This window comes from Podospora pseudopauciseta, chromosome 3, assembly GCF_035222475.1.
Source record: "Podospora pseudopauciseta strain CBS 411.78 chromosome 3, whole genome shotgun sequence".
Taxonomy (NCBI): domain Eukaryota; kingdom Fungi; phylum Ascomycota; class Sordariomycetes; order Sordariales; family Podosporaceae; genus Podospora; species Podospora pseudopauciseta.
Genome location: NC_085893.1, coordinates 1570808 through 1594903, shown reverse-complemented (window position 1 = coordinate 1594903; position 24096 = coordinate 1570808). Strand labels below are relative to the sequence as shown.

Genomic DNA, 24096 nt, shown 5'->3' with positions numbered 1-24096 from the left:
ACAGCTCGCATCCCGAATCTCACCACCCTCTCTGTCATTGGCTACCCATCTCCGAAGGAGTACACAACACATGAGCATTACCCACGACCCCAACGAAACAAAACCCTCCGCTGTGCCGTTCAGTGACGGTCCATAAAACTCGATACAATCACATATCTTATCCAAGAAAAAAAACTTATTCACACCTCCCGCCCTTCCTACCCTAAAAAAACAAAAAAACTAAACATTACAACTTTATCCCATCCATCCATTACCCCCCTTATCCTCCCTCCCTTTCCCTCCTTTCCATTATTTTCATCATCACTGATAGGTTGTGTTTCATATCATTCATCCTCTTACTATAATTAACCCTTTCATATCTACACACATCCCCCTCTACCATCTCCTCTCCTTAAACACAAGCGGGCAATGATCCTTGGGGAAAATCGTCGCAAAAACCTGAATCTCCTCACTCAAAGGCGTGGCATGGTGCTCCCACTCCAACTGCAGACTCGCCTTCCCCAAGAAGAGACAAAGATTCATCTGGGCGTAATGCTGACCAATGCAGTAATGAGGACCTGTGCCGAACACGAGGTAGTTCTTTGCGCCCTTGACCTCGGCGTCGCCGGTGTAGTACCTCTCGGGGTCAAAGACATCGGGGTTTTGATAGACTTCTGGGTCGCGAAGGGCGAGGTACGTCGACGGGATGACCATTGAGCCCTTGGGCGCAGTGTACGTGTCAGTGATGGGGAAGGGCTTCTTGGCGACATAAGGAACCATGAGCACTGGTGGGCGGTAGCGGAGGAGCTCTCTGACCACAGCGCGGGTGTAAGTCATGGACTCGAGCTGCTCAAGGTTAACAGGGGCGTTGGGGTTTCCGTTGCGGGTAGCAAGGTTCTCAGCGCGGACGCGGTCGAGGACGTCAGGGCGTTGGGCCATGATCTGGAAGAGCCAGGTGGCGGCAGAAGAGGTGGCATCCTGGGAGGCGAACAAGAAGGTGAAGACGGTTTGGGCGATTTCGTAATCGGTGAAATCGCGAAGGACATGAGTCGGCTTGGTGAGACCCTCGGTGTTGCCGGCCTCCTCGGCGTCGCGCCACTTCTTGGAGGCAATCATCTCGACAACCCAGGCGTCCATGATGCAGTTGGGCTCGCCGCCGGCGGCCATCCGGATCTTGGACTTGGCGGCGCAACGGGCGAACTCGGCGAGGACCATATCGGCGGCCTTCTTGCCGTACCAGGTCTTGGTGAAGGGGATGATGATGGGGAAGTTGACGAGCTCGAGGGCCTCGGTGATGAGGTAGTAGTCGTCGGCGATCTTCTTGACGGCCTCGTCGCCGAGGTAGTGGCCGACAAAGGTGCGGCAGGAGACGGCCGTGATGATCTCGCGGAACTGGGTCATCCAGGGGACGGGCTTGAAGTTGGCGGCTTTGGAGATATCGACAAAGGACTTGAAGTAGCGGTTGTACACCTCCTCCTGGCCGGGGAGGTAGATCTCGAGGGCGCGACGGGTGAAGAGGCCGTTGAGACCCTTGCGGAAGTCAACGTGGGCCTTGCCGTCGAGGAAAACCCAGTTGTCGGCACCGAGAAGCTTGTGAGCGACATCGACGACGCAGGGCTTGACGAAGGCGGGCGAGTTGAACACCTTGCGGGCCATGTCGCGGGTCGAGGCGATGACGACAAACTTGTGGAAGACGGAAACACAGCTCAGGGGACCCGACAGCCATTTCGCGTGGTACTCCTCAAACTTGGGGTTGACAGATTCGAGGAAGGGGCCGATGAAGGGAACCTTCATGGCGGGACCCACGATGGTACCCTTGTTGAGGATATACCGGACTTGAAGAAAGAGGGGGACATGTTAGCAGAGTGCAACTGAGGGCAAATAGGCCACATATGGTCACATACTCTGGTCATAGACAACGGCAAGCGCGAGAAGTGTGACGAGGATCTGCCAGACACTCGCATTGGCGACTATCTCGAAGACATACTCGAGCTGTGGTGGCACTGGGACGGCACCATACTTGATAGTCGCCAGAGGCGACGTGAAGCTTGTCGCATTGGTGGCCATGGCGGGCGGTCGGGCGGCGTGTGTTTTCGGCGTGCCTCGGTGAGTAGCGCGCGCGGTGAAGCTGTTGACAGCACCAACAAAAGCCAAAGGCGATGGAAAAGACGATGGCGGGAGCAGGCCGACTAGAAATGCTAGAGCGAGGGCCGTGTGGGCCCTGGTCGAACGGGGCCTGTGGACATCCCGGAAGGCCGGGAATGCACAGAGATTTCGAGTGGCTCGCCTGTTGCCCACCTTTCTGTTGCTGGCGCTGGCGCAAAAAAAATAAAAATAAAAAATTCCCAATCTTTCAGAAATCGGCCGTTGATCCTATCGAACCCGCCAAGCAAAGCCCTGAGTCCCTGCGCTAGCGCCTGGATATCTCAGTTCAGTCGCCTTGGAAGTGGGGATTCATCTCATGTTGAACCATTCTGTCAACAAACCACCACCACGCGAGTAACAGACAAACCCGAACGGCGCGAGATGTATTTGCCCTGAGATGCCTAGTGGACTCCTGTGACACTATCCAAACTGCTGGGACAGCGACCACGACACTGGCACTCTCTCCCCTGTGTCCAAAGCGACAGCACATCGTGGGCTGTTGTTTTTTCCTATGTCGACGATCTTCCAGGGATGTCTTTTCTGGCTTTCCTATCGAGGCAAGGTCAAGAATACCAAGTCAAAGCTACTAGACTACTAACGTCTTTATCCGGGAGGCCAAGCCGGCTGCGTTTTTCCGAATTGCTGAATTGGTTTTGTAATTCGCTTTTGAACCACCAGAAGTTCTCTCTCTCTCTCTCTCTCTGTTTGAATTGGTAAGCTTGATGGAGCTTCGGGCACAGACGAGCTAGACGCCAATTTGCGGGGGACCCCGAATGAAACATGTCAATGCTTCCAGAAGGACGTCATTGTCGTCGCCGAGACGGTTTCTATTCCATACGCGTATCCAAATTTCGTTTTCTACGAGGCTCTGGTTGGGTGGACAACAAACGACGTACTGACGCCCCTGAGAAAGTCAACAAGACAACTGCCAACGGCAAACTTGGGATGATAGCTGCGAGTGTGACAGGGCAGGAGCTTTGGCCTCGTCTGATTTGACAATGGCCGATGACAGCTCCATTGTGCCACCACCAACGCATATCACAGTCCGGTGTCGGGACTGTCAACAGGCGCAGAGAGCTCTGATTTTCTGTACATCACCGGGAGATATCTGATGCCGTATCACCAAGTCATCTGCCCGTCACCCCGTATAGGCTCACGAGATCTCCCCTGGCAGGGACAAGACAGGGGGGGTTTTCTTGTCATCTTAGCAGCTGGAGGTGTTGATCTCGCACTAAACTGTTAGCGCATGGCTTGATCACCTCAGTAGTCAAGAAAATGGTGTAAGTGCAACTATTTGACAACCGGTCGTCCAACCTATTGAACCACAAGGTCATTTTTTTGTGCTTGTTCAACACTCGACACAGGAAAGAATTTTTTCTGTTTCTAGACATGTGATGCTACTTCCTCTTGACATTCTGCGAAGAATGTATGCTAAGCCCGTTCTAGAGAGGGTGGGAAATACCATACATAGACCATAACATGACTTGGATTGTTCAGAACATACATGGTAACGATGGAGGAAGCTGGGAAAGCCGAATTGGCACTATTGAGTAAAGAAATGTACGGCCCGGCCTCGACGCCATCACCTCGACGTTCCTGTCTGGATTACTCACGCGGCGCCTAGCTGGGCAGAACTATCATCTGTCGTTCTCAACCACCTGCCTAATTTGGCCTCTCACCACCACCCCTAACCTTCAGCATGTTGAGCACACGCAAGCCTCACGGGTCAGGAAACAACAGCCTTACGCAACAGGCAACGACTTCTTTCTGTCTTAGTAAACAAGGTTTTGGTGTTTCTTTGCTATGAATGCTACCCAGCAGCATCGGCACTTACACAGAAAGGTCATGCTGATAAGAAGGACCGTGCAGATTCTAGACAAAGTCCGAAGGTGAAGACGCAAGCAAGGGCTGCATCAAGAGCGAGAAAAGTCGCCGGGGTCTGGTGGTATTGATATCAGGCATCCAGATACATGTTGACGACGACACGACGTATGTCCAACAGACCTTGAGAAATTTTCTGATGATGTCGTTATTTTTTGCAGAACAACAGTGAGAAATGAAAAGGGGCCGTTGGTGTATTTACAACCCTTCTGGCACTGCTATTCCCATACCTTAATCAACCGGTTGGCGGTGCGGTGGCATACCTAGTCACAGCCACAACTTCTCACCATAGAACAGTCACGATAGATCTCTCCGCCTATCTGCAAGAAGAAGAAACCTTTTAAAAAAAATCTAGAATCTGACACACCGTCACACAGGGCGTATTTTTTTTTCTCATTGTTACACGCGCGGCTACCCCCATTCTGACTTGCATCTATCTGCCCACCACACACGACACCCATCGCCCGGTGTGACGCCGTCCTGTCTTTGTATGTACACCAACAAGAAGTGACAATGGTACGAAAAAACCGTTTGACGTAGGCTGTGTACGCATGCACATTGACACCACGCTGCAACCCACTTTTTTTCTTCTTTTTTCTTTTCCTTTTTCGTCTCATCTCATGCTAGTTTCTGAACTACCTATAGCCAACGGAGCGGTGGGTGACTCACTTACCGGTGTGTGTTCTGTGTCTGTCTACTAGCATGCTGTCCACCACCGTTGCACACACACACACACACACACACACACACACACACACACACACACACACACAGATTACAAACGGGCTGTTGATTACGACCAGCCTTGCGAAGCCACTTTTCCACGGGTGGACCGACAGCATGGATCGGTAGTGTGGACGTGTGTGGCAGCGGCGTAGGCAGCTACGTAGGGTTCACCAACTACAGGACGATGGATGGGGCTGACGGGAAGGATTTCAGTCCTTGGTAAGGTAACCAATGCTTGTTTTCTCAAGTATGCCGTACCTGGTACTAGAAAAGCTTGTCCTGTCTGTCGTGTATATAAGATCTGGGTTGGACGCCCCTTTTTTGTCCTCAGGTTGTCACCAGGCAGAAAATCACACAGACACACACACACACACACATACATACACTTGCACAACTATCATCGCACCACTCAAAACGGCCATCACCATTTATACAGTGACCACCACCATAACCATCACCATCACAACCACATCCACCACCGCTATTCTCACCACCAACACCATTCCCAACTTCACTTCCACAACCACCGCCATGTCCTCCAACAGTAAGCCCCCCCCAGCCCCATCACCCTCCCTCCACTAACAATTTCACCCAGCTTTCAACTCCCCCCTCTACCCCCGCAACTACGCCACCCAAATCATGGCCGACCAAAAAGCCGCCCACGCCCAAGCCAAGCAGCAGCAGTCCCAGTCACAACAGTCCTCCTCCTCCGATGACACAGCCTCCATAGCCAGCACAACCACCGACATCTCCTATCTCAAGTCCCAAGCCAAGTCCTCCAAGAGCTCCTCATCAGGCGGGAAGCCAGCAAGCAAAAGCCAAGTGATGAAGAACCAGATCAACATGGGGTTTTGACTCCCTTTAACGGTGAGGATAATCGAAGGTTTAGGGTCAATCTGCTAGCTGTCTCTTATTAAAGGGGAGGTGGTTAGCTGGACAGGAGGTGGGATACACCAACCATGAGAAGGATGGGTAGGGTAATGGCAAGGGAAACAAAAGAGGAGCATAGATGCACAGAATTGGGCTCAACATACACTCTTCAGTTTTTTCATACAGCAAAACACGACGTATATACACCCACATACCACATCCCACACACGACATACCACACACCACATACCACATCCCACATCCAGACCCTTATTTTACCCCCCATCTCGACCCTCCACTGTATTGACACCTGCCACCCCTCCCCCCCCTTTTACACCCTAAAACGTATCATCCTGCATCTCCAAACTCATCTTCACCAACGTAGGACTATACTCCATCCCCCTCTGCCCCCCATTCCCCCCTTGTTGTTCTTGTTGCTCTCCCCCAAAACCAGGCACAACCCCCGTAAAATCCAACGTCATATCCCCCTCCCCAGCCCTCATCAGCAACCCCTCCACAATCCTCCTGCTCGCCTCCCTCGCAGGCGTCTGCATCAACCTCCCAGGCGGCAGCGCAAACTGAATCGTCTTCGGCGGGCTCATCCCCATCTCGCTCAGCTCCCGTTCATCCTCATCATCATCCTCGCTCCACCCTAGCTCATCCCCCGTCGCGTTCGCATACTTATCCTCATTGTACACATCCCTCGTCTTCCCCCCCTTTGCCGCCGGTGTCTGCACGCTCACCCCTGGCGTCCTAGGGGCATTAACACTCTGTTTAAGCGCCGCAGACCGATACGCCGCCTTGGTAGGCGACATAAACGCCGCTGAGCGCAGTTGTGGCAGCGCAATCTCTGGGCTGTCGCCCGGGGAATCGGCCCAGATGGGGCGGGAGGTGATTGTTGGATCAGCACCGGACTTGCCTTTGCCGGGGGTAGTGAAGAGGGATTGGTTAGAGGTTATTTTCCATTTGAGAGGTGTAACTCCCGTGTGGCCTTTGTGAGGGGTGGCCATGACGCGGAAGTTTTTGTCCTTCAAATGGTGGAGGACCGGGTCGGTATTTTTCTTGTTGCCTGGTTTCAAGAACGCCAAATCGTCGTCGGAATCGAGGAATTGTGTTGCCGTGTGGGATTGCTCGGGAGGGGAGTGACGGGGGTGCATGGACATGTCTGGGAGGCGGGTGGTGAATTCTTGGATGAGGAGGGACGTGTTGTCTTCTTCTTCTTGCTTTGGGGTGGGCTCGTAGCCTGGCGTGTTGGGTTTTTGTGAATAGTCCCGCCTGAGGTTCTCGTAGGGGGAGGAGAGCGTCGCCATTTGGGAGCGGGAGGGTATGGTTTTCCCTATGGTAGGGCGGGGGGTGCTGCCCGAGACGTCTTCGTCGCTGTTGTCAAACATTGATTCGTCTTGCTGGTGCTGGTGCTGGTGCTGGTGCTGGTGCTGGTGCTGCTGTTGTTGTTGTTGTTGCTGTTGTTGTTGTCGGCTGCCGCTGGGGTAGACTACCGAGGATTGATTCGCCTCGAGATGGCTGACGCCTTCGTTGTGGTGTTGTTGCTGGTTACGGGGAGTGCTGTACTGGGCAGTACTTTCGTCTACTGTCTGTTCGATCTCGGTGCTCTCGGGCTCGTTGTTGGCCAGCTCTTCATATCCAGACAGCGAGACGTTGGCAGAGGCCTCGAAGAATTGTTTCCAGAACTTGGTCGCCTCCCACACATTCCGAGAGTGTTCGCCATACTGTTCTACAAGAGGCAAGATGCTGCCGGTAACAATGCGGTGCGCTCTGCTAAAGTTGTGGTCGATTTCTGGGACATGTTAGCGGGGGCATATCGTTGGGAAGACAGAAATATGGGCACCTTGAAGGGTAAGAGTGATGGATTGCTCGAGCTTCTCGAGCTCTTCGGTGAGAGTCAAAGGCCTCGCCGGCACAGTAGAACCTGGGCGAGACATTGTGAGTTTGTAGTGTAGTGCTGTGTTGCGTTTGGGGGTTTGTCAACAAAGATGATGTCGTGAGCATTGGGCCCAAATTCAGCAGCGCGTCATGTCAATCGCGACTGCGGGGCTATTTTTGGCGGGGTTCCCATTTGCGATCAACACCACGCAAACATCTCGAGACTGGAAAATAATACAGATTGACACGCTCAGGGCGTTATTTGCTTTCAATAACCATAACAGGGTATAACCAGTACGCCTAACAATCTGCATGAGCCCTCCCCAAAAAGAAATAAGAAATTGGTCAGCGACCACCCCATGAATACAATGGGCGATAGTCAGCCTGTGGATCCTATCTACCCCGACCTCGTCCTCGCCCTCGACCTCTCGCTCTGGTGGCAGTCCGGCCTCTGGTTGTTGACCTACCGCCCTTGGTAGATGCAGGTGTGCCCGTTTCTTCTTCATCATCCTCTTCTTCCCCGTCCTCTTCAGACCCCTCTTCCTCCTCGCTCTCCTCTTCACTAGGAGGGGGTGACTCTTCCTTCGCCTTGCGTCCTCTACTAGCAGCACGTTTGGCATTTCTACCGGTCCTGGCCGTCTTCCTGGAGGGACTAGCTGCAGGAGTCTCGTTATCGGTGGCCTCAACAGTAGAACTTCGAGTCTTAGTGTTCCCGTCCGTTGATGCTGCCGATGTGGCTGCCGCTCGCTTCCTCTTTTTCCCGTCACCTCCAGCGGTAGGGTCGTTGGGGTCCCATTGTGGCGGACTGGACGGTGCCTCACTGGGATCTGCGCGAGCCCTCTCCTCCATCAGGTCGACGTAGTCTTTAAATGGTAGTCTAAAGTCGAGGTATCGTCTGGGCTGGCCCTTCTCTTCTGGCGGATCCATACTGTTCTCTCGCTCGTCGATGGCTTCTAAGTTATAGAATTCGCGTAGCTTAGCCCAGATGCCGGGGATTCGGGTGTGTGGCCATACGTCGGGGTCTATTCCGTGGTTACGGAGGTGCTCGCTGATGGCCAGTATCCGAAAGTGTTTGTGCATTCCTGGTGACTGTGAGCAGACTATCTCGGCGAGGTATGGGTGAATGGCAGGCCGACGAACCTGCTGGTTTCCACCGAATGACGCCCTTAAAAAGAGAAGCGACCTGGTCGTCCGTCCACGGGTCCGTAACCTCTTTTGGGGGAGCTGGTGTCTCTGAAGCGGCTGGTGTATCAATGTCCATCGCATCGTCTGGAGTCGCGGCGGCCTGGGTGCTTGCGCGCCCGCCTTTCTTCTTGGGAGGCATGTCGGCTCTATTTAGTTATCTTGTGGTTGTCGAATCGAGGAGAATTATCAACCGAATAGCTGCTCACGGAAGATACGATGTGTGTCGGTTCAAGAATTGAGTCGGAGGAAAGTTGAAGCTTCAAGCTTCAATTGAGTCGCAGCCAAGCGCTCCGACCGCTGTGGCTGCAGCGCAGTTGACAGACAGGGATCAGGGAAGCTTTAGCGGGTCAATTTACGCGACTGGGGTGCTCCGTACGCGTTCCACTTTCCCTTCTCAGCGCTCAGTCAAGTGAACACTACTACAACACCAAGCACATCAAAGATGGCGGGCCTTCATGATGTAAATACCGACACCAGCAGCTTTTTCTCGGATGCTCGTTTAAAGATACCCCCATTAAAGAAGAAATATGCAGACAAAGACGACGAGGATGACCTCTCTAATCTCTTTGCAATTCCCGACTTTTGGCGGCCCTCCAACTGGCTTGCCAAGTCTATCGAGGAGATCAATAAACAGAACCCCCTGTTTTCATGGGGAGCTGAAGGTATGTATTTCTTCCTGCAGGCTATGAGGTGCAGATGCTAACTAGTAATTAGGAACACAAGATGGACTGATCAGCTCTCAACTACAAGGGCATCCGACTCCTGAACTTGGCCAGGAGAACGACGATGCTTTCTTTAAACTTCCACCCATCTTTAGAGATCTTGCCGCTCAGCATGCCAAAGCCCCCTGTGCCGATACAGCTCAGGAAGAAGACCAACCAGAGCTCGACCACGAACTCTCTAGCGAGGAGGAAGACTTTTGGCTTCTCCCAGACGATGTCGCCAGCGCCAAACCCCAGTACAAAACATGGGAAGCCTTTGAGAAGACCAAAGAAGGGCCTACCTCCTTCATCACAGAAGCCGGCCCAGCAGCCTTCGACTCCATAATCGCAGCCTCAAACAACGACACTGAAAACAAACCACCCGACATCCTGGACAACTCAATCTACTCCGCCTGTCTTTTGACTCTATCCCTAGGCAGAAGCTCCCTCCTCTTCACCTGGGACTCCACCCAAAACTCCTTCACCAAAACCGCCCCTCTCCTCCGCACCTCGGGCATCACCCTCGACTTGATCAAAGCCATCGACAACCTCTGCCTCGACTGCGGCAACTGCACGAGACACCTCCAGTACTACTCTGAAACCGCTTACTCCTCCCCGTCCTCCTCCCCAACCCGCATCGCCTTCGCAGGCGTCATCGCCCGTCTCATCACCACCGTGGGCACCGAGCTCAGCACCCGCAGCCGCAACGTCAGATCCATCCTCCAGCTGCAATCCCTCGTCCAGCCCGTCCAGACAGTCCTCTCCTACTTCAAGAACCTCGTCCAGAAGGTCGCCACGGCAAAGACAGACGAGGCCATGCTTTCTGCATTGTTCCAGGCGGTCCAGGAAGCGGAATACAAAGACGATCTCTTGCGCGCGGCTACCAACGAAGTCCTAAGAATCGTCTCCCGGCCCTGGACGGATTTCGTCGAGGAATGGATCGGCACCAAGGTGGAGGAGGGTATTCCCGTCAGCAAGACAGGTGGTTCAGGCAAGGGGTTTGTCAAGGTGGCAGACAAAATGTGGATTGACGACCAGGGGTGCGATCTGGACGAGCCAGAGTACTTTCTAGACGAGTCAAAAATGCCGGGGTTTGTCCCCGGGGACATGGCGGAGAGTATTTTCGAAACGGGGAGGAATCTGCGGTTTTTGAGGGAGCACCATCCTGAGCACCCCCTGGCGCGGGTAGATGTGGTCGAGTTGACGAAGCCGCCGAGGTTGGAGTGGGAGTTTGAGTGGGAGGCTATTGCGAGGTTGGAGGGGAGGGTGGAGGAGTACAGGGGGGCTGTTGAGAGGGTTCTCTTGGCTGCCGGCGTGGGGGGTGAACAAACTGGTGATTCGAAGACGGAGGAGAGTGGTGCAGTAGAGTTTTCTGTGTTTGGGAAGTCGGAAGCGGAGGTTGCTACGAATATTCTCGAGTCGATGAAGCAGATGGATCAACCGCTGAGGGAGCCACCGCCGGCGGATGACCTTGCCCAGCTGCTGAAATCACACCTTTACTCCCCCTTATCTCACAAGACAGCCCTGTCACCACACACCTCCCTTTTACCACTCCTATCGTTCAGTCCACTACTGACATATCAATCAGCCCTCCTGTCCCACCTGACTACAACCCTCCTCTTCACCTCCCACTCCTTGCGCTCCCACCTCTCCCTGCTGAATCAATCCTTCCTCCTCTCCAACGGCCTCCTCGTCGCCCGGTTGTCCAGCGCGTTGTTCGACCCTGACTCCTCCACCACCGAACGCCAGAAAGGCGTCGCACTAGGCGGCTCCTCGTCAATGGGTCTCCGCCTCGGATCTAACCGTCGAACTTGGCCTCCGGCGTCTTCAGAGCTCAGACTGGCTTTGATGGGGGTGCTGTCCGATTCTCTCGGCGGGGGCGGTGAAAAAGGAGGCCGGTTACCGGGCGACCTGTCATTCTCCATCCGTCACGACCTCACCCCGGAGGAAATAGACAAGTGCATGAACGTCGACGGGTTGGGAGCGCTGGATTTCCTGAGGTTGGCGTACACCACGCCGCCACCCCTTCGCGCAGTGATAACGCCGCAGGTCCTGGCGAAATACGACCGCATCTCCCGCCTTTTGATTCGGGTGTTGAGAGTGCTGCACGCAGCCAGCAGCTTCTCCACCTCGGGGTTACCGCCAGACAGCGAAGACGTCACGTTACGGTTTGCGTGGGAGGCGAGGGGGTTTGCCTTTGCGGTAGCAAACTACTTTTTTGATATCGGAATCGCAAAAGTCTGGAGGCGGTTCGAGACCTGGCTCGACACCATCGAAGCCACCCTCCCCGACCCCGCCGACAGCGCCAGAGCGGGGATCAGTCCCGAGATTTTGAGGCAGAAACAGGAGGCAACGCTGGACAGTATCATGTCTTGCTTATTACTTCGGAAACGTCAACAACCCGTTATGGCTCTCCTAGAAGAAGTCCTCTCCTTAATCCTCTCCTTCGCCCGACTTGTCAGAATCAAAGCTGCCGATGCCCACTTGGAGTTGCACGGACAGCAGCACCACGACGAAGAGAGGGACCTCTACAAAAGATTCCACCGCAAGGTCGAAGTTTTCGTCACCGTCCTCCGGGGCCTGTCTGAAAAAACACCCACTGCTGAAGGGAGGAGGGGTGGCAAAGACCAGGAGAATACCATAGAGATGTTACTCACAAGGTTGGATTTGGAGGGGTGGTATGCCAAAAAGAGGTAGTAGCATACATACATGATATCAGTAGAAAAATACAACAAACACTCCCACCACAGCCACAAAGATACCCATACTTGATAACATTGTGTATACTAAATACCAACTGGTAGTGACAACAACACAAAATAACATCCCCCCGTCCATTTTTGTGTACCAAAAACCATATCACACCCTGTTCCCTTCCCCCCATCCCGTTTTCCATTCCCTAACCCTTTAAGCAATGTCAAACATGGGCTTCAGCTTGATAATCAACTGCCAGTCATCATTCGTCATATCCGCCCGGTAAAACTCCTTGAGGCAGTTGATGCTCGCTCTCGAAATGGCAGAGTACAGCATGTCCTTCTCCTCAAGCTGCCTGCCATACGTCGGCTGGTGGCTGCCCATCTCAATCTTGACGGCAACCGACGGCTGGCCCTTTTTGCAGATGGGGATCTGCTTATGCTCACGCTCGATGGACGTGCTGTTACAACGTTAGCTTCTGGGATCACAATTACAGAAAGAGGGGAGGAGAAAAAAGAAACATACACTCTGCCAATATTGATCACCTCCTTCAACCCGGTGTTGGGGTTCTGCTTAATCACCGCAATAGGCGTGTTAATCCTCAGCGCACCCTCAACAACATCCACACCAACAACGATAGGGTTCGTCTTGTTGAACACGGCCACCGGCGACAACACACAAGGGAAGACAGCCAGCATCTTGGACTCCTCCTTCTTCTTCTCCAGCTGCTCGGCCTGGTGCTTGGTGAAGTTGTCAAAGAGATGGTAGATAATGTCGGCAGTGAAAATCTTGATGCCCTGCTCATCGGCATACTGCTGCGCTTCCTTGTCGACCTTGACGTCGAAGCACAGCATGACGGCGAGATCAGGCGACTTCTCCAACATGACACCGCACTGCATGACGTCGCGCTTGTAGACCGGGCCGATGCCAACGTTGGCAACGGGAATCTTGCAGTCCTTGAGGAAGTCAAGCAGGGCTTCCAAGGAACCAAGGGTGGACGCCTGGACCGAGACACCGCGACCGGTCTTCTCGACACGGCTGAAGAGAGAGGCGAGATCGGCCTCGACCTCCTCCTCGAGGTCATCCTCGTCATCATCAGGACCGACGACAACAAGCCTGGAACCGGCAATGGCGCCTTCAAGACCAGGAGCCGAAATCTTCACACCCAGAGCCGCCTTGACCTCCTTGTTGTGGACGTACTGAGACTTGACACGCAGCTCCTTGAGGGGAGCCGGCGTGAGCAGCGCTCTGATGTTCGTCTTGATGACACCTTCAACACCACACAGCATGATTCGATCGCCTTCCCTGAGAATGCCGTTGGACAGGATGACATCGATGGTCATACCAAAACCCTCGATAGCCTTGACCTCGAGAACGGTGGCCTCGACCTCGGACAAGTACATGAGCGAGCCGACCATCCTCTCCTGGGTAAGCTGAGCAATGAGCTTGAGCAAGTCGGGGATGCCCTCGCCGGTGTGGGCCGAGGTGGGGATCAGCGAGACGTATTTGGACATGTTCTTATTCTCGTAAAAGACCTCAGAGTTGAAACCCTGCTCGGCGAAAGCAAGCTTGGTCTGGTCGAGACGGTTCTTGAACTCGTTCTGGACGGCCTTGCTCTGCAGAGCCAACGAGTCCTGGAAACCGTTGTTGTCAATCTTCTTCCAGCCGTAGAGACGATCGATCTTGTTGAGGGCGACAACGAAGGGAGTCTTTCTGGCCTTGAGCAAGTTCATCGACTCGATGGTTTGAGGTTCGAGACCGTGCATGATATCGACCACCAAGATGGCAATGTTGCACAGAGACGAACCACGGGAACGCAAGTTGGAGAAGGACTCGTGACCGGGTGTGTCGATGATGAGGAGACCGGGGACCTTGAGCTCGAACTTGCCATCCCGGTTGACGACGGCAGTCTTTTGGCGAATGGCATCGGCAGGGAAGTATGTAGCACCAATCTGCTGCGTGATACCGCCAGCTTCGCCCTCCTGGACGTTGGTCTGACGGATCTTGTCGAGCAGCTTGGTCTTTCCGGTATCGACGTGACCGAGAATGCAGCAGATGGGCGAGCGAAGGTTATCCGCAGACCGGGCAGCAAGAGCGGCCTGGTGAGCCTTTTCTCTGCGCTCGGCAGCCTCTCTCTTTCTCTTTTCCTCGGCAAGCTTGGCGGCTGTCGTCTCCTCGTCCTCGGAGGATTCATCGTCAGAGTCTTCCTCTTCCGACTCGGACTCGTCTTCATCCTTCTTCGGCCTCGAAGGCAGAGCCTTCTTCTCGCCCTCCTCATCAGAGTCGGCATCCCAGCTGTCCTGGACCTCTTCCTTATCCGACGCGGCGGCGGCCTCCCAATCCTCATCCACGCTGTCCTCAGCAGCAGCCTTGGCGGCAGCGGCCTTCTCAGCAGCCTCCTTCTCAGCCTTCTCACGAGCAATGCGCTCCTTTTCAGCCTGCTCCTTGGCGGCAGCCTCAGCCTGGAGCCTAGCGCGCTCAGCAGCCTCAGCAAGAGCCTTTTCCTCGTCGAGCTTCTTTTGCATAGCACCACCTCTCCTCTTCTCAGCCTTTGGCTTCTTCTCCTTCTTCTCCTCGCCCTCCTCGCCAGCCAGAGCGCCAACCTTGATGCCAGAAGCCAACATCTGCTGGAGCTTCCTTTCATTACGGGCCTTCTCCTCCTTTTGAGCCTTGGTCATGTACTTGCCCTCCTTCTTGAGCTGCTCGATTCTTTCCTTCTCCTTTTGCTTCTTCCTCGCCTTCTCCTCCTCCCTCCTCTTGGCCTCCTCAGCCTCGCGGCGCTCCTCCTCCTCTATCCTCGCCTTTTCCTCGGCGGCGATTCTCTCATTCTCCTCCTGGGCGCGACGGAGAGCCTCTTGTTGCTTCTGAAGAGCAGCAAGCGCAGCAGGAATCTTCTTCTTCTTGCCACCGGCAGGCTCAGCGGGAGGTGGGGCGACAGCAGCGGCCGCGGGGGCAGGAGAATCTGGCTTCTTCTCTTCGGCCTTAGCAGGCTCGGCCTTTACAGGGGCAGTCGCCTTCTTCTTGGCAGCCTATTGTTCCCACCATTAGCAATCATTCCCCTTAAGATTTTGTCGAACAAAAACATACCTGCTCCTTCTTCCTCTGCTTCTCCCTCTCCTTCTTGAGCTTCTCCTTCTCAGCCTTGGTCAACACCCTCCCCCCCTCAGCCAACTCCTCCTCCTCCTTCTTCTCGGCCGCCATGGCAGCCTGCTTGGCCTTTGAAACCTGAGTAACACCCTTCTGTTGCTTCCCGCCCTTCTTAGCAGGCAAAGCAAACTCATCCTCCATGCTCGCCTCGACAGGAGCGGCAGGGGCAGCAGCAGGGTGCTCATCAGCAGCAGCAGCAGGAGAAGCGGCACCCTCGGGGGCGGTATCGACCTCGTTGAGCCAGTCCTCGTCCATGCCCTTTTGCTTGCGCTTCTCCTTCATCTTCTTCATGCGGGCCATGAGGCCGCCGGCAGGGGCTTCATCCTCGGCAGCGGGGGCATCAGCACCAGCAGGGGCATCACCGGCGGCGGCGGGGGTCTCGCCAAAGGCTTCGGCTTCCCAGTCGTCGTTGGCCTTCTTGTTTCCCTTCTTTTTAGGAGGCATGTTGGGCGGTGTTTTGTTTTGTCTTGTAGAAAGGTTATTTGCTTTTTCGACGGGTTCCTTGAGTAGGATTAAGTCCGTGGTTCTGCTTAGACTTTCGTCGTGGGGCTGGGGGTTGTTCGCAACAGGCGGAAAAGGGCGGTGCCTTTTTCGACGTTTGTCGGGGAAAATTTCACAGTGAAAACAAGCGAATATAACTTTTCCGGACCCTTGGTTCTGAGCACACAACAAGTTAATGTGGTGCAAAGTGGTCTGGTGTGTGTATGATGGGTTGTTGGCAGACAACAAGAACAGCAAGAAATCAATCAGTTGTTGCGGGACAGAGAGAGCAAGTCAGCAGAGTTTGGCAGTGGCGGGCAGTTGAACAGCCTGCTGGAGGGGCTCGCAGTGCAGCGTGCCTTGGAGTTAAAGTGGGGCAGCATATTCACCCCAGTTTCACCACCTTTTTTAATGTGAGTGATGAGATGGGATGGGATGGGATGGATGGATGGATGGATGGATGGATGGATGGATGGCTTCTATACAATAGTAACTTGTGCTTGTGATTACAATGCTGGTTGTGCTTGTCTTTTATCACTTTGTTCCCTCTTGGGTCACTAGACAGAGCTGTTCTTTCACCAAACTCTTCAGCGGGCCCGTCCCCCACCTCTCGAAAAATATTGAGAGCTTCCAGGTTCCCCAAACTTCAGACTGAAGAAGAACAAGACGAACTTCTTCAAGGAGATCTCGAGTCACTCGCCGTTACTCGCGGTCACTCGCGGTCACTCGCCGGACCCGATTCAGGTCTAGTCTCACCAGAGTCGCCGCACTCGGCCGACAGACAATGACGCAGTGGTGGTGGTGTGCGACGGCACAAAAAAAGTTGAGAAAATCAATGCCCAGAGCTTTTTTGTCAGTGCGGGGCTCATTTTTTTGTGTGTTTTCTCAATACAGCAATATCTTATCTCGTAACATCAATCAATGCAATTATCCAAGTTTATGGCCATAATCACCCCCCTATGTGAGCCCCTGACCTGAGCCAACAACATCAGGCTGCTGTATGTTAGATGATGAATTCTGCTGTCTCGTTCTTATATCGTGTATCAAAAGCAACGCTATGTATCCCCCCTCCCTCTAAAATCATAACACCGGTCTCAAAAAGTACTCCAAAACCTCGTACGCCTTCCCAAACGCCTTTCCCACATCATTCACCTCACCCACCCCCTCCACCTCCCCCAACAACTCCGCAAACCTCCTCTCGTAATTCCTCACCACCCTCTCCAACTCCCCCTCCCCCTCCCCCTCCAGAATCCTCATCAGCAAATCCCCATCAACCTGCATCTCCAACCCATTATCCACCCTCGGCTCGGGGTTATTATTCCAAACCCCTCCCTGCTGACTATACCGACTCATAAAAGGCGTCACCTCCCCATCCAGCAGCGCCAAATTCTGCACAAACCTCAAAAACCTCCACGTCTTGAGATCAAGCGTAGTGAAGTGGTGAAGCGCCCCATTGAGCGAAGTCCCCAACGTCTCCGCATCATCAAACGACCCAAGCAGCCTCCCAAACCTCCTCCCCACCCCCTGCTCCCAAACCGGCCTCGTCCTCCCCCTCTGAAACTTCCTCACACTCGCCGTGAGCTCCGCCTCAAAAACAACCTCACACTCCCTGTCCACCTGCCTCCACGGCACCCACAACCCCCCGACCCCACACTCCCTGTCACTCACAAGCGTGATCCCCCCCTCCTTATCATCCACCCCTTCCGTCCCCGCAACCTCAACCATGCTGACCCCGTTCCTCCTCATCGGATCAGCATTGCACATACCCTTTCCCCCCCCACCACCACCATCCTCCAGCACCACAACCGAATCCCTCCCCGTCAGCACCACCAACCTTCCATTCTCCACCCTCAACCCAACCCCCGCCGACTCCAGCTCAAAGCTCCTCTCATGCCTCAACCTCTTCTCCCCCTCGTCCAAAACCTCCCACCTGACGCTCTGCCCGACACACATCACCACCCCCTCCCCATGCCCAAGAACCGAATACACCGGCTGCTCAAACTCCTTCTTCCACCTCATCCAGTACCGTATCCGACCCGTCTCCTTATCCCTCTTGACGCTCACAACCAACAACCGTCCCTTCCTCGTCCCGACCAAAAGATAAAAATATGTTTTGTACCTCCACTCCGTCACCGCAAGTATGACATCCCCTTGCTTTCCCAGCCCATGAATAAAATCAGTCGGGTTGTCGTTTCGATCGGTAGGCACCCCGATGTCCTCCCCCGTGTTGGGGTTTATAAACGCCAGGCTCGGTTTGGCAGAGTAATTCACCGCCGTGATCAGGCAGCCGAGTTTGCTCGACCAGATCAGCTTGTTGGGCGTGCCGTCGAGGGGGATCGATCGCGGGACACACCCCGGGGTGGGGTGTAGTTCTGTCAGGAGGATCGTTTCGTTGGATATGAGGAGGAGCTGCGTTATCCCGTCTTCGGACGGCACGTCAACTGCTGAGGCGAATTGGACTGGGGGGGCGAGAGCGTCGAGGTGGCTTGGGTCGACCGGAAAGACCCGGATTTTCTTGCTGAATTTGTTCTCTCGGTTGTGGTAGCGGGAGGCAGGGTTCAGGCCGAGGTACAAAAGGTTGTTATCGCAGGTGAGGAGGAGGACGGGGTTCGATTGGCCGGTGATGTGTGCGCAGTTTAGTTTGGCAGACGCGATTCCGAATTTCTCGCAGTTGACAGCGCACGAGTCGGCGCTGGTGGTTAGGCTGATGACCTCTCCGCTTCGGGTGCCGAGAAAGATGGTGCTGCCTAGAGAGACGATGCTGCCGATTCCCTCGACCGAGGATGGGTCCTCGATGCTCGTGTGTTCGGCCAGGACTATCAACCGTGTCAGATACGACCGAGTTGAGAATAAAGAACGCGATGGCACTTACTTTCCGGAACAGAAATCACCTCCAGGTTATTCGTGGCCTGCTGCAGCGAACACCGCACCAACGCCGGCCCAGATTCATTCAACGTCCCAACCAGCAGAGTAAAATCCTCGGTCAACGCCAGACTGTTCACTTCTCCACCCACCTCTACCGTCCTCACATGCCCGAGACCAAGATGAGACCGCTCCATCTTGAAGACATGAATTTGGAACGTATTGCTACCCTTGTCATGAGCCGACACCGCAATACAACCATCCAAGATGCACGCATCAGACACTGAACACCCCTCAAGCCCAGAAAACTCATCATATCGATATGATCGATGAGCACGAGGCAGGGTAAGCACAGCCCCCTGTGTTGTGACCTGGACCGTAAACGGGCCAGAGTGAGAAAACGCCAACGTCGAACCGCTCAGATTATAAGGCGTCTGGCCGGCCGCAACGAGATCAGCGCTGCTGAAGTCCGAAGGGAGCTGCAAGACCGACGTGGCGTCCGGCATGGATATGATGATCTGATAACCATCACCCGTAGGAATCAGCCAGGCTTGCTTGATACCAGGCTCAAACGCAAGATCAAACGCGATATTGGCCTTCAACCCGTATCTGTACTCGGTAATCGACCCCTTCCTGCCACCTTCACACGTCGCAAACAGTCGATCAGGTCGTGGCAGCGGACCTTTTGGAAGCGCTGCCTTTTGCGCTTTGTCGCCATCCCGATGCCACTCGGTAACCTGCGCTGTAGAGGCAAAGTCCACCGCAGGAGACCAGTTGGGCAACGCCTCGAGAAACTCGATGGGAACTCGTGGACAGATCTTGTGAACACCCCCCGGACCCGAGTCGCTGCCCAGAATGAGTACGTCGGCGTATCGATCGTAAACACAGGCAAATGCGGTCGAGATGTTGCAATTAAAAGTGTCCATAGGCGTCACACGCTCCACTGTGCTGTCCTTGTCGGCCTCAAAGTACACAACCACGCCGTCTTCCCGTGCAAGAAAGATGCAGTCCCGTGTTTCAAAGTAAGAGGCGAGCCGGAAAGGTCTTGTCCATGCTGTCCATAGCGGTAGGCGAGCGCCGTGGTGGGTAGGCGTCGGGGGAGGAGAGGACATCTCGATGGTCTCGAAGCTCGGCGGTCCATGAAGGCACTCGGTGCATACATCAATCTGGTGAGGTGATATGACGATAAAAGCCGACTGGACGGTCAGAGGAATGAGCAGCAGAGGCATCTGATTCTCCACGGGCATGCGGTGGCCCTGCTTGTCCTCGGCAAAGACCATTTTCAGGTCATCCCCGAGCTTCCACTCGTAAATCACCATGCGGGACTTTCGATGTCTGACCACGATCAGGAGTAGGATGACGTGATTCTGGTCGCCCGATCGTGGATATAGGAAGGTAATCTTGTGAATAACCCCGTTCACGCTCCGCAGACGGAATGATCTCACTGGGGACTGTAAAGGTTCGCCGTTGGCGTACTTCTCCTCCAATCGCTCCCGTGATTCAAGCTCATAGACCACGAAGAAATCCTCGGCGTAGGCCAGAGCCATGTATCGCGAGCTGGGGTCGACCACGACGTGGAAGCCTGGGTGAGCCAGCCGCTGCTTCGGGCTCACGAAGCGAGTGGTAACAAACTCTGGCTCGCCGTTTGAGTCGGAACGGACGAACATAAAGACGCTGTCACCACTCTCCAGGGCCACCATCAGCATCTGCGGTGGGAGCCTGGGAGGAAGCCCAAACTGGCTGTCCTCCAGCTTGATGGGCGGTTGAGAAGAAAGAGCATCTTGTTCCTCTTCTGTCTTGATGTCGAAGCTGCCAACGACGCAGGCGTTTCGTATCCGAGACCCAAAGTTGACCTTCCTGACGATGTCCTTGAGACGTCCATCTCGGCGCAGCTCACGAATCTGAACAAAGTGGTCCCCAATAAAAGCGACGTCATTGTGGAGGGGCGACCGTATCCTGACGGGCAGGATGGAGTTTATGAAGGGGCTCTCAATAATGGTCCGGGTGAGCAAGCCGCACCTTGGTGGCTTGAGGACTTGTTGCTGGGGGGCAGCGTCGACTTGTTGGCTCTTGACGATGGACTGCACGTTGATGGTTTCGGTCACCCACTGACCGTCCCGGAGAACGTTTGTCTGGAAGGCCATGGTGATGTTGCCGGCGTACAGCAAGGCGGCGGGATTTCTTTGGGATTTTCCTGGGATCACGCTGCACCTTTTGAGCTTTCTGAATTGAACCCGGGATGAAAGAGGCTCCCAGGCAGTGACCGAATCAGGATAAGGCGCGGAGTCCTTCCGTGCATACGGCTAGGGGTACCAGGGCCTATCAGAATCAGGAGGGAAGCATGATCCCATGAAGATGAGCGACGGCGCTGCAGGCAATGTACGTCTTTTCCCGTCTTTTTGGTCTGCCGTGTTGTCAGCAGGCGCTGCACGCAATACTCGGGTAGGGTCAGCTTTTCTGAGGGCGGTCAGATTTCTGATATCTTTTATTCAGTCAGTCTGTGTTGGGTCCAACAGCCGAGAGAAGTTGGGAAGTTGGAGTTGGTGAGTGGCAGGTTGATGTGCTCGCGTGGGGCAGCACACGGCCCACGGCCAAATCGATCAAATGCTATCCACCCTCTCGATAGGTAGAGAAAGAGAACCTTACCTCACACCGGCAGCCAACAACTAGTGAAGAGTTTTCCATGCTTTTGAACGGCAAAGCACATACCGCATCTCTCTTTTTTTTCTTTTTTTTTTTTTTTTTTTTTTCTTTTTTTTTTTTTTTTTTTTTTTTTTTTTTTTTTTTTTTTTTTTTCTGAGAATAGCAAAGTTACCTTACTCGGGGAGGAATCAGGACCCCTCCCTCCCGCCTTGCCTTAAGGTACCTTTGCTCTAGTGAAGCGATCAGATTCCTCCCTGCTAGTCTATGTACATGGCCATCTCCAACACCGTCTGCATTTGGCTTCTTCTAGGCCCTACAATGCTTTGCTTTTTTACGAAGCACAGTAAACTATTGTCTTCGGAGATGTATCCCACAAACGTGATTCGTCACCTTCTGGTCTTGTCTCGAGTCCAAGTGAGTTGGCGGATACAATGGGCGTCCATGTCTCATCCAGCCCCGTACCGTGCCGACCAAGAGCAGATGTCACCCATACCAATTGACATATCACTTTCCATCGAGGGCCTCCAGACCATTTGGGACACCGACATTCCTTGGCACTGGAAGCCCTCTCGCGGCAATGATGATCCGAGTAGGGCTTCTCGAAGTTGCCTATTCTCATGAGGTTATCATTCAGAGTCGTCCCGTCTGGGGCATCGCTAACATGTACAGTGGGGTCAACACTCATACAGCGCGGGGCAGACGTCGATTTTAGGTCCGATCCCTCTTACGTCACCACGGACGAATCCCCATCTCCAGCGCTAAAACGGCCCTGGCATGAAAAAGCACGGGGCATCTTGCTGGCCTTCTCCAGCACCCCCTGTCCATGTATCTCCGGCGCTAGCACACGACAGACACCCCCTTCACTCACACACACTCGCGCTGCGAGATACGAAGCTTCAAACTGGACCGGACAGATGGTGAGACGCTTGTCTATAAGTCAAACCTACGGCAAGGGCTCGGTCATTTCTACCAGCCTCATCCCTCAACTCAGACTTGGTGCCGCCGTCCATCCCTGATTGGGCACTCTCTCCACGTCTAGGCCAGACTTGCCTAACCCATCATCGCAATATCAAACAAACCCCACGCCCCGGATCCGAAACTTCACTCATCCGCTAACACCGGCAAGCTGTGCATGAGCTCGGAGAAAGGGTTAAAAGAGAGAAAATGGATATGATGCTAGGCCCCGAGCCTGAAACCAACACGGCCGACTTTGACGAAAAGCCCATCAAGATGGAGGACCCCATCGACGAGAAACCCCCCGATCCCAAAGACGAAGCCGCCGAGCAAAAGAAAAAAGAAATCCTAAAAGCATGCAAGACAAGGGACTTTGCCGCCCTCAGAACCCTTGCCGCCTCACCAGGAGGATTTCTAACAGACACCATCCGCCAACAAGCGTGTAAGTGACCCCGCTACCCGATGCCTTAGCATCATGTTCTTAACGTTCACTTTCCTAGGGCCATTACTGCTGGGCATCCCATCACTATCAGACACCAAACCAGAAGAAGAAGAAGAAGAAGAAAAAGAAGACTGGAAATCCCTCCCCCCTCACAAAGACGAATCCCAGGTCCAGCTCGACGTCAACAGAGCCTTTGTCTACTACCCCAACGACCAAAACGACACCCAGCTCTCCCACAGCAAAACCCTCCTCTCCACCCTCATCATCCGCACCCTCCGTCACCACCCGTACCTATCCTACTTTCAAGGCTACCACGACATATGCCAAGTCTTGCTGTTGACCCTCCCCCCGGCCCTCCAACCAGCCGCCCTGGCCCACTTGTCACTTCTGCGCATCAGGGATTTTATGCTACCGAACCTCCACCCTGCCATAGCGCAACTGCGACTCCTCCCGGATATCCTGAGATCGTCCGACCCGGAACTATGGCAACATCTGTCATCGACAGAACCTTTTTTTGCGCTGTCGGGGACGTTGACGATGTACGCGCATGACATTACTAATCTGGGGGAGATCACCAGGCTGTTTGATGTGTTGCTGGCGAGGGATCCGGTTTTCTCATTGTATTTGTTTGCGGCTATTGTTCGCTCCCGCAGAGGGAAACTGCTTGATATACCGGAGGATGAACCGGAGATGTTGCATTCGGTGCTGTCGAAGCTGCCGCAGCCGTTGGATTTGGAGGGGTTGATATCTCAGGCGGTGGAGCTGGAACGAGAATACCCGCCGGAGGGGTTGAGGGGTTGGGGGAGGGGGATTAGTAGGTGGTCGGTTCTGAAGACGGGGAGGGGGGAGGGGGTTTATAGGCAGGGGTTAGAGGAGGGGAGGGAGGCGTTTGAGAAGCAAATTAGGGAGCTCGAGTGGAGGGAGAGGGTGTCAAGGGTCGGGGAGGTGGTGAGGAGGAATAGGGGGGTGGTGAGGGGGGTTGGGTTTGCGGTTTTGGTTGCTGTGGTGGGGGTGGTGGTGAGGAGGTTTGTGCATCATCAGCCGGGGTATGGGGGGCATGGGGAGAGGGGGGGGATGTTGGAGTATGTGATGGGACTGGTGGGGAGGGGGTGGGTGAGGTAGGGGTTTATTCATAGGCGTTTTTGGGTGACAATGGGTAAGATAAAATGGGGGATTGACAGAGCAAATGTGTCAGGACTAGTTCAGAAAAGAAAGGAATAGAAAAAGCCGAACAAATATGTGGAGGGCTACAAGAATTTAGATGGGACGGCTGGGGGCACCAATAAAACATAAGTTGATAACATAGCGAAAGGGGGGGGGAAAGCCGGCTCGATATAATCTCAATATGTGATCTCACAAGCCACCCAGCACACTACGACAAGTTGTTCAATGATCTCATATTCATAACTTCCCCTTCCCGTTCAATACACCAAATGTGTCAATACCGGACTATGACAATTCCAAAATTTGCCGCTACCCTTTTACAAACATGCTTATAACATTTCA

At 54.1% G+C, this 24096-nt stretch overlaps 8 protein-coding genes across 8 annotated transcripts; 3 read left to right on the top strand and 5 right to left on the bottom strand.

Moving 5' to 3' along the window:
• Positions 1-276: 276 nt before the first annotated feature.
• ERG5 (RNA polymerase C-22 sterol desaturase) lies at positions 277-2978 on the bottom strand. The gene is made up of 2 exons (XM_062910891.1): positions 1884-2978; positions 277-1814 (listed from the first exon to the last, which is right to left on the bottom strand). The coding sequence occupies exons 1-2, from the start codon at positions 2044-2046 to the stop codon at positions 376-378; spliced, it is 1602 nt and encodes a 533-aa protein (XP_062766874.1). The 5' UTR covers positions 2047-2978; the 3' UTR covers positions 277-375.
• Positions 2979-4450: 1472 nt separating this feature from the next.
• Positions 4451-5692, top strand: QC763_0051840 (uncharacterized protein). The gene is made up of 3 exons (XM_062905772.1): positions 4451-4680; positions 4809-5275; positions 5327-5692. Exons 2-3 carry the CDS (start codon positions 4963-4965, stop codon positions 5584-5586), a joined length of 573 nt encoding a protein of 190 aa, XP_062766873.1. The 5' UTR covers positions 4451-4680; positions 4809-4962; the 3' UTR covers positions 5587-5692.
• On the bottom strand, positions 5358-7541 carry ASK1 (DASH complex subunit ask1; the record flags this gene model as incomplete). Its single annotated transcript, XM_062910890.1, has 2 exons — positions 5358-7396; positions 7448-7541. 2 exons carry the CDS (start codon positions 7539-7541, stop codon positions 5940-5942), a joined length of 1551 nt encoding a protein of 516 aa, XP_062766872.1. The 3' UTR covers positions 5358-5939.
• A 334-nt stretch (positions 7542-7875) lies between these two features.
• On the bottom strand, positions 7876-8918 carry QC763_304400 (uncharacterized protein; the record flags this gene model as incomplete). The annotated part of the gene is made up of 2 exons (XM_062910889.1): positions 8623-8918; positions 7876-8564 (listed from the first exon to the last, which is right to left on the bottom strand). The coding sequence occupies exons 1-2, from the start codon at positions 8804-8806 to the stop codon at positions 7876-7878; spliced, it is 873 nt and encodes a 290-aa protein (XP_062766871.1). The 5' UTR covers positions 8807-8918.
• QC763_304390 (uncharacterized protein) lies at positions 8707-12118 on the top strand. The gene is made up of 2 exons (XM_062910888.1): positions 8707-9329; positions 9382-12118. Exons 1-2 carry the CDS (start codon positions 9110-9112, stop codon positions 12063-12065), a joined length of 2904 nt encoding a protein of 967 aa, XP_062766870.1. The 5' UTR covers positions 8707-9109; the 3' UTR covers positions 12066-12118.
• A 78-nt stretch (positions 12119-12196) lies between these two features.
• On the bottom strand, positions 12197-15999 carry FUN12 (eukaryotic translation initiation factor 5B). Its single transcript, XM_062910887.1, has 3 exons — positions 15150-15999; positions 12588-15091; positions 12197-12522 (listed from the first exon to the last, which is right to left on the bottom strand). The coding sequence occupies exons 1-3, from the start codon at positions 15651-15653 to the stop codon at positions 12276-12278; spliced, it is 3255 nt and encodes a 1084-aa protein (XP_062766869.1). The 5' UTR covers positions 15654-15999; the 3' UTR covers positions 12197-12275.
• Positions 16000-16534: 535 nt separating this feature from the next.
• Positions 16535-21321, bottom strand: QC763_304370 (uncharacterized protein). Its single transcript, XM_062910886.1, has 2 exons — positions 18562-21321; positions 16535-18505 (listed from the first exon to the last, which is right to left on the bottom strand). The coding sequence occupies exons 1-2, from the start codon at positions 20693-20695 to the stop codon at positions 16770-16772; spliced, it is 3870 nt and encodes a 1289-aa protein (XP_062766868.1). The 5' UTR covers positions 20696-21321; the 3' UTR covers positions 16535-16769.
• GYP8 (GTPase-activating protein gyp8) lies at positions 21302-23712 on the top strand (the record flags this gene model as incomplete). The annotated part of the gene is made up of 2 exons (XM_062910885.1): positions 21302-22590; positions 22649-23712. The coding sequence occupies exons 1-2, from the start codon at positions 22359-22361 to the stop codon at positions 23710-23712; spliced, it is 1296 nt and encodes a 431-aa protein (XP_062766867.1). The 5' UTR covers positions 21302-22358.
• Between the last annotated feature and the right edge of the window lie 384 nt (positions 23713-24096).